The following is a 19,576-nucleotide window of genomic DNA, read 5'->3' as shown; positions in this document are numbered from 1 at the left end:
AAACGACTAATGATTTCAAGTTCTAGGACGAATACCCAAACCCAATTGGCCTACACCCCACCCACTTTTCGATTGACAGGATCATAAACATCCTTCCCGGCAATACATTCCCGAAATTTTCGATATTTGCAGTTAAACTTTCAATAATGCGAACCAGATAAGAAAAATACGAATTCTGATTGGAATACATTTTTAAGGTTTATGGGGAAATAAAAATTTCAATTTTATCTGTTGTTATTTCCATTCTGAATGGGAGGAAACTGATATGTAAATGTTATTCTGATATGAATCGCAGTCAATTTTTATGATGTCTCCATAAAAATCACTTGTACAGTTTTACCGATTTTGTTATGAATATTTTTATTATTTTTCTCGATTCTACGAATCTTGTGAGGATAGGTAACGTTCGAATCATAAGATGATACGAATTATTTATTGCTACTTTAACCATTCTTCTGTTAATTGCTGTCCGAGAATAGTTTTCTAAATTAACCTGGATTGGTCGATTTATTTTCTAGGTCATCGAAATCAGATGAATATCCACTTACAAATGTTCTAACAGGTTGCTGAATATTCGAATACACTCTTACAATAATCATCATTTCTGAAGCATAAATTGGCTCCGCCTCAAAAACCCAGAGTAATGGCGGAACATCTTCCCTTCTTCATACATTCTGCCTCCGTGAATTTCATTTTCTGTTGTCGACTGAATTCCAACCATTATTTAATGTTCACTAATTATCAGGTAGCTGAATAATTCGTTATTTCAAGCCATTATTGACTCGCATAATAATTAGAGATAATTCATTAATCATAACTCAGAACGTATTATTTTAGGGAGAAACATCACCTGAGAACAAACTTCCTTTTTGTCTTCATTAAAGTCGGTTGAAATTTAAAAGGATACCTACAATTTTTCTACTCTGTTGGTTTATCGTATGCGCTCAGTTGTTCACTTTTAGTGAAAGCTGTAAGTGTTTCAGAAACGGGCCATTATGGAATGCCAAGACTAATTGTCTGCACTCATCTTTCGTTGTTATTACTCTCTCACTTATACAGGGTGAGTCTTTGTCTCGTACAAATATTTCAACAGTAGATTTTAAAGATAAAAAGATGAAGCCATTTTAGGTTTTCATAATGAGCTGTGTCACCCCTAGAAAAACAAAATAACTTCCAGAATACCTAGCTAAATCTGTGACACTACACGTCTGTGGATCTTTTAATAAGAGTTGTATTCGGTCAAAGTACCCAATTTTTCGAATTCAACTGATATTTTTTATTTCTGAACATAAAATTGCTCGAAAACGACGCATTATACGAGAAAATATGAAGAATACTTTAATTTCACAAAACGTCCAAATATTCATTAGATAGCGTCTAACTCAGTTTCAAAAGTTGGGTATTTTTGGTATTTTTATGGTATGTAATGGTCATAATGAGAAAACTGGAAGACGTGGGTGATATCTTGTTAGAAAAAGATTTACAAATAAATAAAAAACTATATCCCGAAATTCATTTCATTCGATAAAACCGTTTGTGAGATAAAAATAACATTTTTATTTGGTTTTTCAACAGCCTGTATCTTTCAAACCGAGCCGATTCAGAAAAAATGGAAAAAGAAAATAGAGTTTCTTTTGACCTCAAGAATCTATTGTTGAAATATTTGTACGAGTCAAAGACTCACCCTGTATACTGAATGAAAACTGCGCGGAATGAATTTCATATTATTTTTTATTTCACGAATAGGAAATTTTTGGTAGGAACAATACACAATTCTGACTCCAAACATAGAAATTGATATTTTTCTTCAATATTTTAAAAAATCTTTAAAAGCTCCCTATTTTTTCGTTCCAACCATTAGCTCAGAACTTCAGCTGAAGGAAGTGAATCTTCCCCAAAATTTGCCTCTCAAAAGTACCGACAAACAAGTGCGAAGTTACCGGGCAGCCCCTTATTTACTCTCCAAAAATTTCCGGGTGAAACACAAAACCACGAATTACCTACGGATCCCCTTTAATAAACAGTTGATGCATATAATCACGCAGAAAATCGAATAACGCCCATTATTCATCAAGCCACGGACCTCGTGGTCTAATTAACTCACAATTGTTTTAACAAATTACCGTTTTTAAACATCTTAACATATTATTTAGATAGTCATCAAATTTATGATTTGCTAATGAATAAAATGTACCTTATCCTCATTTCGTATGCAACGGAGCTCTCTGAACGGTAGCAGGAAGTTCAGGAATGCGATGTTCATGTGGATTAATTCACACGCAAGGAAATTACGACTTGTGCAGGGATGATAATCGATTTTATCTACATGATTATTGGTCGTTCACTCTCATTCTTTAAGAGAGTGCTGCTAGGTTATGTTCAAGGTATCAGTAGATCGCCTCATTCTAATATCTATGTATATGCATTTTTGGAAATAATGGTGTACATAAAAAGTTTTAGAACAAAATATTGAAAGGAAAACTTTTTTTTGTTTATTCCTGAAATAATATGAGTCAAATGGCCTCCATAACTACATACTAGGTCTAACCTGGACACAACCGGCATCACGGGCATTCTGGAAGCTAAAGGACAGAGTGTTTCAAAATCACGACCTCAATCTGAAGACCAAGACAGGTGATGAACCAGTGGTCCTCCCAATGCTTCTTTACGGAAGCGAATGAAAGCTGGACGACCCACAGGCGACATATTAAACAGCTTGAACAAACGCAACAACGTCATCTAAGACAAATAATGCTCATCAGATGGTTCCACAAAGTTACAAATGCAGAAGTCTTGCAGCGCGCGAGTTTTATAACCATTGAGACTCAAGTAACGAGGGCCCGACTCAGATGGAGCGGCCACATTCTGAGGATGCAAGACACAAGACTCCCCTAATAGCTCTGTATGACGAATTCACAGAGGGAGCTCGGAAACCAGGAAACCAGTATAAGCGGTTTAAGGATACACTGCATCAATCCCTAAAATCAGTTAATGCCAATCATAACTGGGAACAACGTTAGATAGATCACAGTGCAAGATTTTGATCCACAGTTAAAATAGAGACTCGAGAAGGATACAGCGGCGGCAAGATCTGGTTGGTGACTATCCATGCCCGGAGTGTGGAAGGATCTGTGGGTCACGGTTAGGTCTCTTCAGTCACTTGAGGGCACACTGTCCCAAGTAGACCTAAGAAATTATAAGTTTGATCACACCGATAGTTTTTTTTTTGAGTCTTTTTGTAGTGTTATTCTCGTTTTACTCGAAGATTTGGTAATTTAATATATATGTACATATAACAATTAGATCTGCGATGATTTTTCTGGAAGATACGCTTTTCTTTCGAATAATCCCGAAAAAGATGAGGTCAGTTATAAAATTCCATTATTCGCAAAATATCTTACTCCAAAGGACCAAGCAGAATTGAAACATCTGGTTTTTCCTCCAAGGTATGAGCTACAGATACACAAAATTTTCACCATTTCTGTAGTTGAAAAGTACAGGGTGGGCTAAATTCGTTGTCTACTGAGGGGATCTCGAGAACTATAGCAGCTAGAAGAAAGCGGATGGCACATTCCCGAGCTCTTTTTTCCTGGCTAATCCAAATCTGAGAACACAATCGGCCTATCATTTTTAGATTTCGAGTTGAAAACAAAAATTGAGATTTTGACGATTCCGAAAAGTTCTCATAACTTCTTTGTCTTTGAATTTACGGATCTGAAACTTGAACCTTCACACTTTTATACGTAGAATCTACTGACAAAAGATTTTTTTTCCAATAAAAAAAAAATTTAATGAAAGTTCACCTAATTTTCGAAATGAAATATTTTGAGGTCATCAGTGGATTCTACGTAAAAAAGTACCCTCAGTGTTAAACAATATTTTATTTGATCATGGGCATATTAATCTAAATATATAATGAAAAATTTTAGGTTCTCTTAACTGCTTAACTCTATAAGAACGTCAATTCAAATTTTGGCTTACTGGGGAAAGTGTGCGCATAGATTCATTATATGGGAATTAGTTCAGTGAGGAATAAATTACGACATTGTTGATTTTCTTGGTTAAGACTCGATCAATATCGTCCTATTTGTTCGGAAAAATATGAAGAGCCACCAACAGGGGAATGTATCAAGTGTTGTGTTCACCAAGAATTGTGGCACGAACAATAATGCAGAGCTTACAAAAAGGCGCTTCTGTATTGACAATAAACAGCATTTCTCTAATATTGTAACATTTTGATGATATTATTTAGTAATTTGTTTTGATTTTGTGGTTCACTAAGCACTGCGTTCACTTACCCCGTGAGGGTGCGCACACTTACCCGCAATACGGGGCATGTGAACGCACTCCGACTTTCTCTATTAAATTCTTTTTTGCGGAAAAAAAAAACGTTTTTGTTTGTTTGATTTTTGAAGTTTTTTTATAGATTAGAGAATTCTCTATCTTATGAATATGTTTTAATTTTCCTAGCTTCAACATTTGAAACAGGGTATGGCTTGAAAGGCAAAAGTGCGCACAGTTGCCCCGAATGACTCTATAGTTTTTTTTTAAATGGGTCCAAAAATTCCCGAATTACACAGGGTGACATATTTTGCCTGTAATATGTATTCATGAACTTGGGGAGACATTTCCTTCTTGCTTTTCGGCCTTCGGTAGCGCGTTCCCCGACTCCGGGTCCGACATAACCTCGCTACCACCTCGATTTTCCGCCTTAATCTCTCTAGAATGGAGTCCGGGACGTGGAGAATCGACGGCTAATTGCGCCGCCATGCCGACAGCCTCCAGCTCATGCTTAATTAGTGATTTTATGACCATCGGGTAAGAATGAAACTTTTCACTTTAGCTCCCAGATCATCTCTCGAACTCCGGTTTATGAAGACCATATAACATAGTAATCAAAGTATCTCCGTGAGCTCTCGAGTGCCTGAGCCGCCAGAATTCACACAGGGCATTCCTATCTATGAAAACTTTGAAATTTATAAGAATTAATTCAGCTGATATGAATATCAACAAATGTTACGATCTGAATCGAACTGGTTAATTTGTCATCGTCAGGACAACGTAAGGGAGACGTTCCACAGAAGAAGAGTAGATGCTGACCATGATTTCATCTCATTTGACCCCGTCAGAGCAACACAACTTCTTCGACGGAAAACGCTTGGAATTGACGGACACAATTGAATACTAGTAGTAGCTTCTGAGTATTATCAAGTACTCGAGCGCCATCTATAATGCAACGAGATCTGGTTCAATTCCCCCTAGATCTGAACCCAGACGAAGACAATTGCATAAGTCCCATATTTCCTCTACTTCAGTACGCTGGCCTGTTTATTTTTCACCGGAGAAAGAGATGTGCTGCTCTGACGAGGTCAAATAAGATAGACTCAAATAGATTTACTCTGACAGTTACAGAGAGGGCGTTGACAAACAATCACAAAATAGTTATTTCCATAAAATGTACGAACGGCAAAGCCCTGATGAATTCCGGTCCAATTCATGGTGCCCACTAAAAACTACAGACCCGAAAGAACAGAAAGAGCCCTTCCGTACCTATCTGTCCCCGCCACAGCCAGAGAAAAGTAGCACTTTCGAGATCAACTATTTGTCATTTCTGTCGAGCCACCAGTGCCGCAAATAAGAAAACACACATTTACTAGGATATATTGAAAAATTCTTAGCCTACTATAGAACCAAATAATATTACTCAACATATTCTCCTCTAAATTGGATACATTTATTACAGCGAACCATCAACGTCTCTAGACTTTTCAAAACAAATGTTTCTTCTTGTTCTGCAAACTAGACCACCAAGTCCTCGTTGAAAGGAACCTCTCCAACTTTTTTTCAGTTGAGGAAAGAGGTGATAGTCGGATGGAGCCAAATCTGGTGAATAAAGGGGGTGTTCTAGTAATTCAAACCCTAAGTCACGAATTTTTTGCATGGCAACATGAGATTTGTGTGCAGGGGCGTTGTCCTGCAAAAACAAAACACCATTGAATAGCTGTCCGCGTCTTTTCTCTTTATTTTTTTTCGTAGAGTTATAGTCAGTAATATCGAATAGTAATCTCCGGTTATCCTTCTACCCTTATCCAGAAAATCAATCATGATTACTCCATGGCAATCGCAAGAAACTGAGGCAAGAACTTTTCCAGCAGATTTTTGGACACGAAACTTCTGAGGTCTTGGAGAAGCAGAGTGTCGCCATTACATCGATTGTTGCTTTGTTTCTGGATCGTAGAAATGTACCCAAGTCTCATCCATAGTGACAATTTGGTTTGAGAAGTCTATATCGTTTTTAAATCGAACATAGATCGAACACGATGCTTCTACCCTTGCACGTTTTTGATCAACATTCAAACATTCGGGGATCCATTTTGCAGCAATTTTTCTCATGACGTGAACTATATGATGAACGCGTTCGTATGCAATATTCAGTGTTTCAAATATCCGTTTTAGCCCAATTCGACGGTCTGATAAAATCATGTCATGAACTGACTCAATATTTTCGGGGACTGACACAGAAACTGGCCTTCCCGATTGGTCATCATCTTCAATAGAAAATTTACCTCTTTTGAAGCATGCAGTCCAATTTTTCACGGTTGCATACGAAGAACATTGAGCACCAAGGGTATTAAGCACATCTTCCTAAATCTGCTTCTTAACCCTTTTAAATTCAGGTACTTGATGATGGCACGATACTCCAATTTTTCGATTTTCGCTATTTCGGCGGACATTTTCTTTCTTTTAATTTATTGCGCAACTCTGGTTTGATTTTTTGACCTCAAACTTCATACTGACACTTCTAATGAGTTATTGTTCGTTGCTATGGTAACGCAATATTTTTTTTTATGCATGGAACTGGTCTAGGCTAACTAGTTATCAATACATCCTCGTATTTCCCCTTTACCTAAAATTTTGTATTTATATTCTCCATTTCATAACTGGAAGAAACCAGAAAGTGTCATATTTCAGAAACTGATTGATCGAATTGAAACCTGTGCGATGAATGGCTCACCCTGTACTTTTCCTTCCAGTCCATCGTCCCCGATGATCCATTCGCTCTGTGTGTCCGCGCTAGTCCTATCTGTCTGTGTGTCTGGCCGACGTTACATCCGAGTGCATATATTATGCTCGAAATGCAATATTTTACAAACGCCATAAAACGGATATAAAGTGCGTTTAACGAGCACGGTTAATGTTGTGGTACGTGGAAACGCTCCATACCAACTTATACCCTTTCGGTCAGTTAAAATTTATTATTTCTGCATCCGCTTTTAACTAATTAAACTAAATTTGAATTTCGTTTTGTTAAAATGTATCCTTCGGGTTTGAAGTTTCTAATTTACGATAGGATTAAATTGGTCGATATGTATGAGCGACAAGATGTTATGTGAACTTCTGAATTACAGGGTTTACCCTGGGTATAAGTACATACCTACTCCCTTCTTCAATTGTCCCTTTGTTCTATGGATATCGAGGTAGTGGATTTCAAGAAAACAAGATTTATAGAAATACTTTATTTACTACTTTAAAGATGGAGGTTTTTCATGTGCTACCATTTGAATTAACCTGGACCTAATGGTTTGAACATTACGTCTTCGAACTTCGGAGTATTCATAGACTAAGAGGAGTTTATACCACGGGACGTTATCGTCATCAGTATAAGGCGTAAAGGGGGAAAGACTACCAGAATGTGGGGTGTTGCCGGAACACAATAGTTTCCTCTTTCGTCGAAAAGATGGCAGCATTTAACGAACGTATTTTTTCAATATCACCAGGATACGAATTGTAGCCAATGGAGAGACTTTTCGAGAAATTTTTTCATGTGGAAATTCATAGAAGAGATACTTGCACCTCGGAAAGTTAATAACATGAATGAATATTTGTTCCTCAATGAAAAAAATTTTTTATTTGTTTTTCCGGTTGACGACTAAAAAAATTTCTGACTTTCCGAGGTAACGCACTGATCGAATTGAATTATAATGAAAACCCCATGTAAATCAGTGGTTCCTGACGCAAGATATTCATTTTCTTCTTTTGAACTGACCACTAAAACGTTGTAGACCCCTCTTAATACTGTGTTAAATAGTATCTAGTATCACTCAGGTGACTCTGAGGCCAGTACTGACTCGAGTGGCCTGAGCTGAGTCACCAGCACTCTTCATGATGCGTGAGATGTACAGCCTTGCAAGATTTTATCCCATTTCTTTTTATTTAAAAAAAAATGAATCCTTACCTCATCACGCCTGGCTGCCCGGTCGCAGGACGGTGGACTGTGGCGGCGTCAGCGACTGGGCCTGAGGTAACGGTGGTGACCGCGTGGGGACGGTGGCTAAGAGGTCGGCTCCCGAATGGTAGGTCGGGATTGCTGGCAGGTACATAGTAGGATGGTAGAGGGCAGTTGTCGAATAGAAGCCGGCGTAGGGTATGTGTCGGTACGCACTGCGAGCTGCCTCCACTGCAGCCCATGTTCGCACCTCCAAAAATGCTGAAAACGACAAGTATGCATCAGAACGTTCCAGTTTGATAAAGAAGTTTCAGGATAGATCTAAAACATTACATGGTGACATGGTGCACTATCTATCCAAAGAAAAAATGTATAAAACCCATCAGAATCGTCAAGTTTACGATATCACTTTGAAAACAGCTAAATTCTGCGGCAATATTCGTATATGGGTCTTGTGAAGTAGGGAAAATGGGCATAGAAGCTCTGAGAGTTGTTTCGACAGCAATAACATCATGACAATAGGTCAGGAGGTGTACTAAGTCCTTAGAAAATTCTAGTTATTCTGAGAATGGCGGTTTAGTAAATCTGCGCATGTGGTTGCCAGAACACCAGAGAAGTTTATCGATGTTGTTAATGCTGAACGTTTTAGTGGCATTAGTTAGGTATTTTACTGCTTGAATATCTCATGAAAATATTGTATTATCTTGCCAGTATGTCATTGTATATGAACATAATTTGGAACTATGAGTTTCTGGCTGCCAGAGCTGTTTCTTTAGTTTAAAGTTTGGGTTACATTCCACTGCTACCTTAAGGTCTATCGTCCCCCCAGCAGAGCTATTCTCACAACTGCTTCATCTACAGCTTCAAAGTTTGAGTGAACTCCAGTATCAGAGAGGACGTCAAGGAGGCTTAGTACTCACATCTCCTATAATTTTCTAGTCCAAGACACACTTCTCGAAGTCTTGCAATGGCGAGGCATTCTGTAACCAAGTGAACAGGATTTTTCTTCTTTTCCCCACAGAATCTACACTCCTCAGTTTCTGATAAGCCCATTCTCATCATATTCCTAAGGCGACAATGTCTTTTGAAGAATCTAGTGAGTAGGCTAAACTTATTCTTACTCAGTCTAGATATTTCTGCGAACTTGGAGTTTCAAAATCCCGGATCTTTTTGGAATGGCCCATTCCTGGAAGATCCCTCCACCCTGTTTTGGTGTCGCCCTTCTCCAGAAACTCTTTCTTACAGCAGCATTTTCCAATACCACAGGAAGGTTGTTGGCCAGTAAGTGGTTGAAGTACTCCTGATGTACGAAAAGATGTCGAGATCTCAGCTATATCTTATCTTTAGATCATCAGATCGAAATTCGAGATCGGTCTGTCAAACGGAATACTGAAGTGAAGCGTACTGTTGTCTTCAAAGGTGTGGATGGTGCTGTCCCTTGCTTAAAGATGGCCATTGATGTAAAAGAGAGACTGTTGGGGTGAATGCCGATGTTTGGGTCGCAGCAGCATTTATTCTGTGTAGATCAGAAGAGTGTCCATAATCCGCAACCTGTATACTTCGTTCGAGTTTTCTCATTTCCTTCGAAAGGAAAGATTACATTATATACTTCTAGAAAGCGAGGGTTGTAAAAACTCCCGAACGAGCCAGAAGTATTGGTACAGTCAAACGTTCTAAATTGTTTCCTCCGGTATCCCAACCTTTCCTAATACCCCGGCCAGACTGCAAATCTCCACATCAACCTCTGTTACGCGAAATCGATACATGATAAAGCCATTATCAACCAACAGCAAAAAAGGCCATTCAAAGGCTCGGCACCTAGTGACCTTTATTAGTTCAGTTGCGATCTTATACTGCCGCGACCGTAAATTTTATAGGACCGAACTCAGCATACCCGCCTGCGTTTCAAATTAGGGGCCATAAAATTGTCGCAATTTTGATCCGAGTTACCTTTGCCTTAGTCCAGTCTGGAAAGCCGGAATCTTTCCCTGGGGATCTGGCGCAATCTTCGCATAGGTATTTTATTGCTATCGAGGAATAACTGGTATATACTTGGATATTTCTTATCTGGATCCAGGGTGATTTCTGGGGACTCTATCTGAGGCGTCATAAACACGTGGGTAAATTTTTATCAGTCCAAGTCAAGCTTGGGGTAAGGTACGAACAGAAGGACAAATATCGGAATCAGAATTTTTCACAAAGGTTTATTCTTCCCTGACAACCTATTGCTTAGGGTGCAATTCACCAGCTTTTCCATCCTCAGCTCAATGATGAATGAGAAGAAAAATCAATTCAATTATATAGGTTGTTTTCAAAGGTCAGGCTTTTTCTTTGACAGAAGGTAGAACTCCTCAAAATGAGTCATTTAACGAAAAATTGTCTATATAAAACAACAAAGATGGCTGACGTACAACCCCCTTAGAAGTTCGACAAAATTTCATTGAATTTCCAGTACGGTACTGTGGGAGGTGACTCTGGCATCGCGGAAACGACAACAAAACATAAACATATGACTGGACAATGAATGGTTCAGTACCAAGTTCATCGGGTTAGATGCGTCAGGCCATTTTTGAGAGAATCATAATTGTTGTGTATTTAGGGTGGAAAAAATGTAGAAAATCGAGACAGTTTCTTGAAAGTGCTTATGTTAGTTATGTTGAAAAAGAGCTATGATGTTTCCTCATTTCATCCCATTTTTACGACGAATTTTATTGGTTAGATTTTGAAGAATTATTCTATTTTTTACACTTGTGTCCTAAGTCTCTTCTGGTATCGAAATGAGTCATTTCATAAAATCGTGTGAGTTACTAAAAAATAATGAGAACAATTCGGCAATCTTAAGTTTCCATTTCATTACCACGTAAATATTGAACAAGCCAATATCCTAAACGAAACCACATGGTCGAATCAGGAGATAAATTTTTTTCCACTGCTTTGCGATAATTCAGCTAACAAACGGTCTAGGGTCCTATTAGATCTATTTCAGTAATCATTTTCAATTTTTTTTCAACTTCGACATTTTGAAAGTTTTGTACGGTGGATTTTGGTGAAACGCTTCATTTTGACCAGTTCTACCTTCTGTTGAAAAAAGTCCCACCATCAAATACACCCTGTATATACAGGGTGGGCCATCCATAACTTTCCACCCTGAATTTTGAGCTTTGGGATGGAATAACGAAAAAACGCTCGGACAGGTCAAACTTTGTTGAAAGGGGGACAAATAAGAGTGTTCAAATGAGTTTTATATCACTACCCCTCCAGTCACAACCCCTAACAGCTCTCATTTTTGAATAGGTAAAAGGGGTCGAGCAGCACCTTGTGGGAAAGGCAATTCAATTTCCTGCATGAGTGTATTTTTTTTTCATCGCTTTATCATTATACAGAGTGACTCAGTATTCCATCAATAACTTTCACAAGCCGAATTTGGATCTTTGAGATGGAAAAAACGCTCGGACGGGTCAAAAAATGACCCCCCTCTAGCCGCTATAACTTAAGGAATTATTTTCGAATAGAGATAATAGGTTGAGTAGCTTTGTTGAAAAGGTATGTCTCTTAGTGGTAGCGGCTAGAGGGGTAGCGATATCGAATTCATGTTTTGACCCGTCCGAGCGTTTTTTCCATCTCAAAGATCCAAATTCGGCGTGTGAAAGTTATTGATGGAATACTGAGTCACTCTGTATAATAATAAAGCGATGAAAAAAAAATACACTCTTGCAGGAAATTTAATTGCCTTCCCAACAAGGTGCTGCTCGACTCCTTTTCCCTATTTAAAAATGAAAGCTGTTAGGGGTTGCGGCTAGAGGGATAGTGATACCAAACTCATTTGAACACCCTTATTCGTCCCCCTTTCAACAAAATTTGACCTAACTCAGCGTTTTATCGTTATTCCATCCCAAAGCTCAAAATTCGGGGTGGAAATTTATGGATGGCCCACCCTGTATATATAAACTTAATTCATCTATATTTGGGGTTGAGGAAGTTCGAAAATTGAGGAAAAATTTGCGTTGATTGGCGGGGGAAATAGCTTCTCCTCATTCGAAGAATAAAAAATTTTTTATTTCGGGTTTTGAACTGTTTTTCAGAAAATTCAGCAACTTTTTGTTGGAGATGAAATGATTGAAAAAGTGTACTCAGATTATCTTTTCATATATGGTGACTCACCCTGTAGACATATTGAGATTAGGCAAATAATTGATATTACCATCATCATGGTAAACTTGTGATGGTTTATCACAATTCAGTATACTTCTACGAGAGCAGAAGTTATAGGAAGAAACATATCGTAAAAAATCTCCCTTACGACAAGAGGTTTCAACAGGAAGTCCTCCGAGATGAGAAATCAAAAAACAAACATTAGCCAGCTTAATTCCCTCATTAGACCAGAGGTAACACGACTCTCAACAGCCTTAGCCAAAGCGTCGTCCGTGACTGTTCGTTTGGAACCTGATCTCGGAGCAAAACACAATTTGCCCCGGCAATTCGCCGTCGACTTTGTATCGACTAACTGGCCAAAGTAGCAAAATATCTCGTCGAGCCCCAACCTAACACAATTGCGTATCGAAAACACGGGAAACACAAGAACAAATGAACACACATTTATTGCCTATAGTTTACAAACAAAGCCGATAGCGAGAAGTGTGAATAAGTTTTTAGGAAACCATGCGAAACGACTGAACAGTGCCTCGGCACTGAAATGTTTTGAAACAACTGCACAGAATCGTTAAAGTGTAATTTACGACAACCGTAAATGCAAAGGTTATAATATTTTTAGTATGTGCATATGCATGCTTTTACTATATTGATGCATTATGCCCCGGCGTACCAGAGAATAACATGTATGTACGATCCCGTTTCGCACAATGTTAGGGCGCAGGACTTAATGTTGCCTGAATTAAGCTACCTCCGGCTAGGAGGTCCATATTTGTTCGAATTAAACCTGGAATTACGTCAAGTTTGATGGCCGAATTCTAGAATATCATTCTGGATAGCAAGTTCCGTGAGCGCCATCCAGTTATGTCGGCACTTAAAACTGTTTGATGGAAAGAATCTTTGTTCGAATTCATTATATGTAAGTTTTATATGGTCCCGCCGAAAATAGAAGTTTTTATTTCGTCACAGCGGTTATGATATTATACAGGATGGTATATCCGCCTTCAAAATAAAAATGTGGAAAATGGCCTGGACCTGACAATTTCTGATTCGAGGGAGAAAAACTTTTTTTCTTCAACCTTCTAACTTCAACTCCCTAACATGGGTAAGCACATCCATCCCCTTGATTTTGAATGGGGATGAGGGGTGTTGCGAAAACTAATTTTGAAGATCGTATCGAATACTATCTCACCCTAAAATTTCTCTTCAAAATACCCATGGATAATGAAAAAACAGCGAAAATAGTGAAAGAGGCAATATGGAATTTATCTCGAGAATATTATTCGTATCCGAGACATTTCAAAGGAATTCTGTAGTTATGTTGTTAATTTCTTTGTCCAAAGAAGTAGGCGGACCAAGATTTTGATTTTCTTTAGTCAATCGTGGATTTTTAAGAACTTTAGAAGTGTGTCAAAGCGATTGTGGTAGAATTGAACTTGTTTTTTCCGTAATAGAAAAGGTGGAAATTATAAAATGATTTTTTGGAAATAACAACTCGGCGCGAACTATAGTGACTTTATTTGACGAACGACCTGGAACAAATGTGTCCGCTGCTTACGTTGTTAACTGGTTGCCAAATTTTACGCTACTATTTTACTCTTCAGCCAGAAACAAAAAGAGGGTATATGAAAGAGACGAAGCGTGGGACGTGGCTGTCTTAGGTCATGTAGCAATGGATCGAACCTTTAGTACTAAGAAATTGTCCTATGTATCTGGGGTTTCACGCGCAACAATCCTTTGACCCCTAAACAACATAAATTCCATCATTATAAGATACGACTACGTTCAGGAAATGAATGAGGATGATCCCGATCGCCGAATCCAGTTCTGTGAAGTGGTCAGTGAAATGATTAACGGTAATCAAAACTGCATGTTAGATATCTGTTTTTCGGACAATTGTTCATTTTGCCTTAACGGCATTGTGAACCGGCATAACAAAAATTAAATGTTTGGGCGGGTATTCATGAGATTCATATAATCAGCCCATTTTTAAACCCGGTAAAATCACTGGCCATATTCATTCAGATCTATTGCAAAACGCTATTTATCCATCCCTCCTGCAAGTAGTATTGGAGAATGCAGAAAACCATTAAACGATCATTTTTCAACAAGAATTCACATAAAAACTATATTTTTCATAATATCTCAACGAATCTGAGGGCGATGTATGAGGTATGCTATACATATTTGAGAAACGGGAAAGAAATGGCGATTCTTTCTAGGTCATTTTAAACGACCATAAGAAAAAACACAACTTTATAATATAGCTCAGCAAATATACCTGTTGGAAGAAATCATAGTCGCCACTGGATTGCTATCAAAAAAGTGTCTGTATAATGTTTTTATTTCAACACCAACAGGAAAGGAGATAATGACCAAAGTTGAAATCGCCCAAATTTAAATTTTGGCCTATAACTCGAAAACAAAAGAAGATAGAGGAATGCAGTTGATGGCTTTATCAGTTTCTCGAAAAAACACGAAATGAATGGCACATTCATTTTCCTCTATCTCGTTGGGTAAAAAAGTTGTAGTTCAGCCAATTTTGCCCACCCTGTACTCAAGATTTCAAATGGTATAATAAAATCACAATTATACTTATTAAATGGACTAATCGACAATAGCAATTAAGCTGCCATAAAAAATAGCTGCATTTTCCAGCCTTTTTAATGCCAGGACATAGTTGAGGCTCTTACATTCATATTGGTAATAACAAAAAGTGAATAAACATTGTATTTGTGTTCTTCATATTGTGAAAGCGAATAAAAAAAGGGTGTTTGGTGTAAATATGTCTACATCTCAATTGACTGTTTTCTTTAGCACGTCAAGTTTAAAAACTAATGAAATGAATTTTTTCAGGAATTCATTCTCATTCTACCAATGAATACAAGGTCAAAATGAATGCATCGAATATGAGGAAGATCAGAAAAATTCAAGGTAAGAAAGTATAGTTTCAGACAATTCTACACATTTTTCAATAGAATTTTTTCAGCAATGACTATGCGTCATGCATTCTGAACTTGAGAACAAAGAATAAATTCACACATCGACATCGAGCTTATCGAAATGGGTTCGATCAAGATTTCAGCTCGAAACTGGAGATATAAATTAATCAGGGCCTTAAAATTGTGAAGTTGAATAAATAAATATCCGAGGCAGATATCTTATTCCTCCTACGTTCTATCACTGTGATTGATACCATCGAGCAATCCCTCTTGTGTTGTAATGAAAAACCTATTCGAATAAATAGCAATAAAATGAATCAGAAGAAACATCAGGCGTAATGACGACGATGATATATTTTACGATGAGAATTGTATCTGAGGATTTATAGAGAAGCGGGATTTATCGTGTCTAATTTTTAACCATATAGAGGAATTCGAAGTATGAAGTTCATCAAAACGGCAGAGATCAACATTTTTAACATTCAAACTACTTATGTGTACTTCAACTATTCGTTGGGTACTCTATTTCAATTTACCTTCTTCTATCTGCCTCCAAGCTTCTTCTTGGTCTTCGTTCGCTTGCTTAAGTATCACATTGATTAACGCTACCATTCTCCATGATATTTGAAACTTATCCCTAATCCTTTGGCAGAATTCTAAAAGAATTTCGGCTTCTTTTCCTGTCAAAAAATAGAATCTGAATGAATAAAACATCCAAGACACATAGGAAATATCCACCAAGGAACAGATTTTTATAGCATTATCGCAAAGGGGCATTGAGTCTAATTTCATGTGAGATTTATACCGTCATTCATCATGAGCAACAAAAAAGTTTCGTCTTTTCCATCACTTAGGGGTTTATTTAACAAGAGTAGGGTAAATAACGATTTCAATATGGCGAATTAGTGGAACACAAAGCACAGTATCATCATTATAGTCAATATATTCCATGTAATGGAAAATATACATTTGCAAATGCCTTCTTCCTTCAGCATGATGAACAGACATATATGACTCTGATCTCTTATAGATTAGATATCAACAGTAATGAATACCTGATGGGATACCTGCGAACTATTTGCATTATTTACATGTATGATTATGTTTTAGTCAAACTGATCAACTGGATACTCAAACCAATGAGCCAGAAACAACTTTTTGTATCTTGTTGTTGGTTTCTGGAAAACTTGAAGCAATGGATCTGCTGAATTCAATCGTTAATGAAATCAATTTGACTTCTTGAAGTATGAAGTGACTGTATATGAACGCAGAATTGTTTTCTTGGCCTTTCTACCTACATACTAAAAAACGGATCCATTTTCAATTTTCGATTTCGGCATATATAAATGATGAAAAGAATTGTCGAAGAAAGGCTGATGCTTTCATTTACCGCCACGGAAATTTTGCACCTCGTACGGCAACAATTAACATGAGGGACTGAAAATAAAAGGATCAACAATCAACATAACAATAAACTTTCTATCCAATATGGAGGCGGCCATCACGATGATGACCAGTCTATAGTCGCAGAGTTATTATCTTTTTATTTCGACAATAATTCATCATCGACATCTGCGAGATTTTTTTCGAGGATAGACAATCAGCCTGTTAATTTCAATAGTGAAATATCTCCCTAGTCTGGGGACTCTCCAAGTTTATAATTTACGAATCATAAATTTGAATATAAAAGCACAATGGCATCTGCTGGATATACTGCTAACAAATGGATAAGGAAAACCTCTTATGCACTCGAGAATGTAATAATTTATGGGTAAATTTATGTGGTATATAAGACGTTATAAGTTACAGCTTGGGTATAAACTATTTTGTAATAACTCAATGGGGATAATTAAAGTTGATGATATGGCGAATGCGTTTTTCTTGTAGGTACGCCATGATCAGTTAACTCTTTGAAAGAAAACTAAACATTTTTCAATAAACATGATTTTTTGTTATCGGAGCACGTGTAGTTTGTTGAGCCCAGGAGGGAAATTGGGATTTACTCGAGCTTGTCAAATTAATATAACACCTTGGACAATGAGGAGTACCTACACCAAACATTGGCGTTGTATATAGGAGGATCTATGTAGGACAGAGCACATAAATTATGCAAAACAAGTGTTGGGTATTTTGGCTGAATGCCACTCTGTTTAAAATATCCACATAATAAATCTTCAAACATTACAGATGTGTATTGTCATAGATTCAGATTGTTATTCTGAAGAGAATTGATATTATTTTATCATTATTATTTCATAAGATGTTGTGAAATTGTGTTGTCACTAAATCTTCAAGAAGCTCGAGTACATCCACATTTATCATCGTAGGCTCATTCACTATCGGGATTCATAAAATTACTTAAAGACAAAGTATAACAGTGACGACTTTTCATAATCATCCAAAATTGAGTTAGATTCTTTCATCGAAATACTTTAATTTTTTGTATAGATCTCTAATTACTCAGAATGAATCAAAATCACATAAAAATATTTCCAAACGGAAAATTTCATGCTATAAAAAAACGCCGAATGACATATACTTACCACGAATGAATATGAGAGGTGAAGATCATCATAAATTTCAAAAATTTCTATTGACTATTAAAAGCTACTTTGATAAATAAATATAAAAATAATGAGTATTATCAATGGTTTGATTGCTTTTTATCAAATGACGGAATGGTTTATCTTGCTGGTTCTGCTGGTGCTCTTCTGAAAGTTCTCTTCTATTCAAGATCCTCTTCTTGCTTCTTTCTTCTTTCTTCATCTTCATCCTGCACACTCTTCTAATGCCCTACATGAACTCTCCCTTACATCTAACTCTTTGATGAAAAACAAAACAAATGGAACTAAATGTGCTGTACAAGCTATACATTGAAAATGTTGAGATCTCAAATGAGTACATTGCATTTCAGCCTCAAGTTTACGCTCTTGAACGATGGGCCTGAGAAGCTTCTTCTCTCTTGATTCCTGTTATCTAAATGACCGGAAAAAATAACCATGCATTATTTCACAAAGGTAGAATAAAAGTAAGGAAATTCAAGATCAAGAAATTTTGACTCAAGGAAATTAATTGAGAAATAGAAATGAAAATTTTTTAATTTCTTAATCATCCATACTGACGTGTAGTACTCCTCAATTCGCCTCCATCATACATGTTCAGATTATGCATTCTTGAGTATTCGTTCACAGCCCTCTTGCCTATTCAATAAATATCCATCGGTGAGAAAATTGTTTTCGTTTTTCCGAAGTGTTATTCATGAAGCATGGAAATAATTTGTGCGGGGAGAAATTAATAACTAATTTCTCATTTCAATAATAATAATAGTTGACGAAAATCGTAAAAATTATTGCAGGGATCAACAAAAAATGTAGTAGTACATACAGGTTCAACAATAGCATTCATGGAATCATCTCATTAGCAGGATTCGATTCCGGCTATAGTTTGTTCTGTTGAATCTTTTATTTATCGGTATTTCTGACACTCGTTTTGATAAAACTCTAAATCAATGTTCAGTTCGCTTTGCGATACGATAAGATTTTACTGTGTGTCCCATATTCAATTGCTGTAATGCCTCGGACGAAAACGTTGATATATAAATAAAAAGCTGAGAAATTTAAAATAAGAAAAACGCAACTGATCTACAACGCACAACTTCTCTGTACAATCAATGATACACGATTCTGTGTCTATATTCCTCAGATTGATGTGGATTTTTCCAACTAATTCAATTTCTGCAGTTAAGCCATCAATAACTAAAAATAACGTGCGTTTAAAAAATTTGTCGTCAAGTAGGCCATGGTTTTTTGAAGGTGATGGATACTGAATGTCTGAGTGTAACTGGAGCGTGGTAATGAAATGAAAACGGAATTGTAGATATATTACAATGTTTCCTTCGATGATATGACAAAAAAGTCATAAAATGTATTTATATAGTTAAAAACGACAAGAGGAACCACCACACTAATAAGTTGTTTTCGACTATTTGAGTGGATTTATCCTATTATGGAACACGTGTGAAGTTCCTTATACAACGTTACGTTGTAAACTTCATCTGAATGCATTTTTCTTCTTATTTTCTTCAAGCACCAACACCAAGCTCTGAAGAAAATGGATATGAGCGAATTGTTAACTATTTCCATGCTCCTATGAACCACAGTTCGTTTTCAGTTAACATATATGTCTGGGAATCGCTGAAACCCAAAAAAAAATTCCCAATCATTTGTGTTTCGAAATCTAACATATATAATAATCAAAA

General features: G+C 37.0%; 1 protein-coding gene across 1 annotated transcript in view; it reads right to left on the bottom strand.

Moving 5' to 3' along the window:
• LOC123306298 (protein doublesex) overlaps window positions 1–19,576 on the bottom strand; it is a 94,686-nt gene that overhangs the window by 32,804 nt on the left and 42,306 nt on the right. Inside the window, exons 3-4 of the mRNA XM_044888223.1 lie at window positions 15,855–15,998; window positions 8,237–8,488 (exon numbers count right to left, since the gene is read on the bottom strand). Of these exons, the coding sequence (XP_044744158.1) occupies window positions 8,241–8,488; window positions 15,855–15,998 (392 nt within the window). The 3' untranslated portion in view covers window positions 8,237–8,240. The remainder of the gene's footprint in view (window positions 1–8,236; window positions 8,489–15,854; window positions 15,999–19,576) is intronic.

Source organism: Coccinella septempunctata, chromosome 2, assembly GCF_907165205.1.
Source record: "Coccinella septempunctata chromosome 2, icCocSept1.1, whole genome shotgun sequence".
NCBI lineage: Eukaryota > Metazoa > Arthropoda > Insecta > Coleoptera > Coccinellidae > Coccinella > Coccinella septempunctata.
The sequence above is the reverse complement of the archived record's forward strand: the minus strand, read 5'-3'. Positions and strand labels throughout refer to the sequence as shown.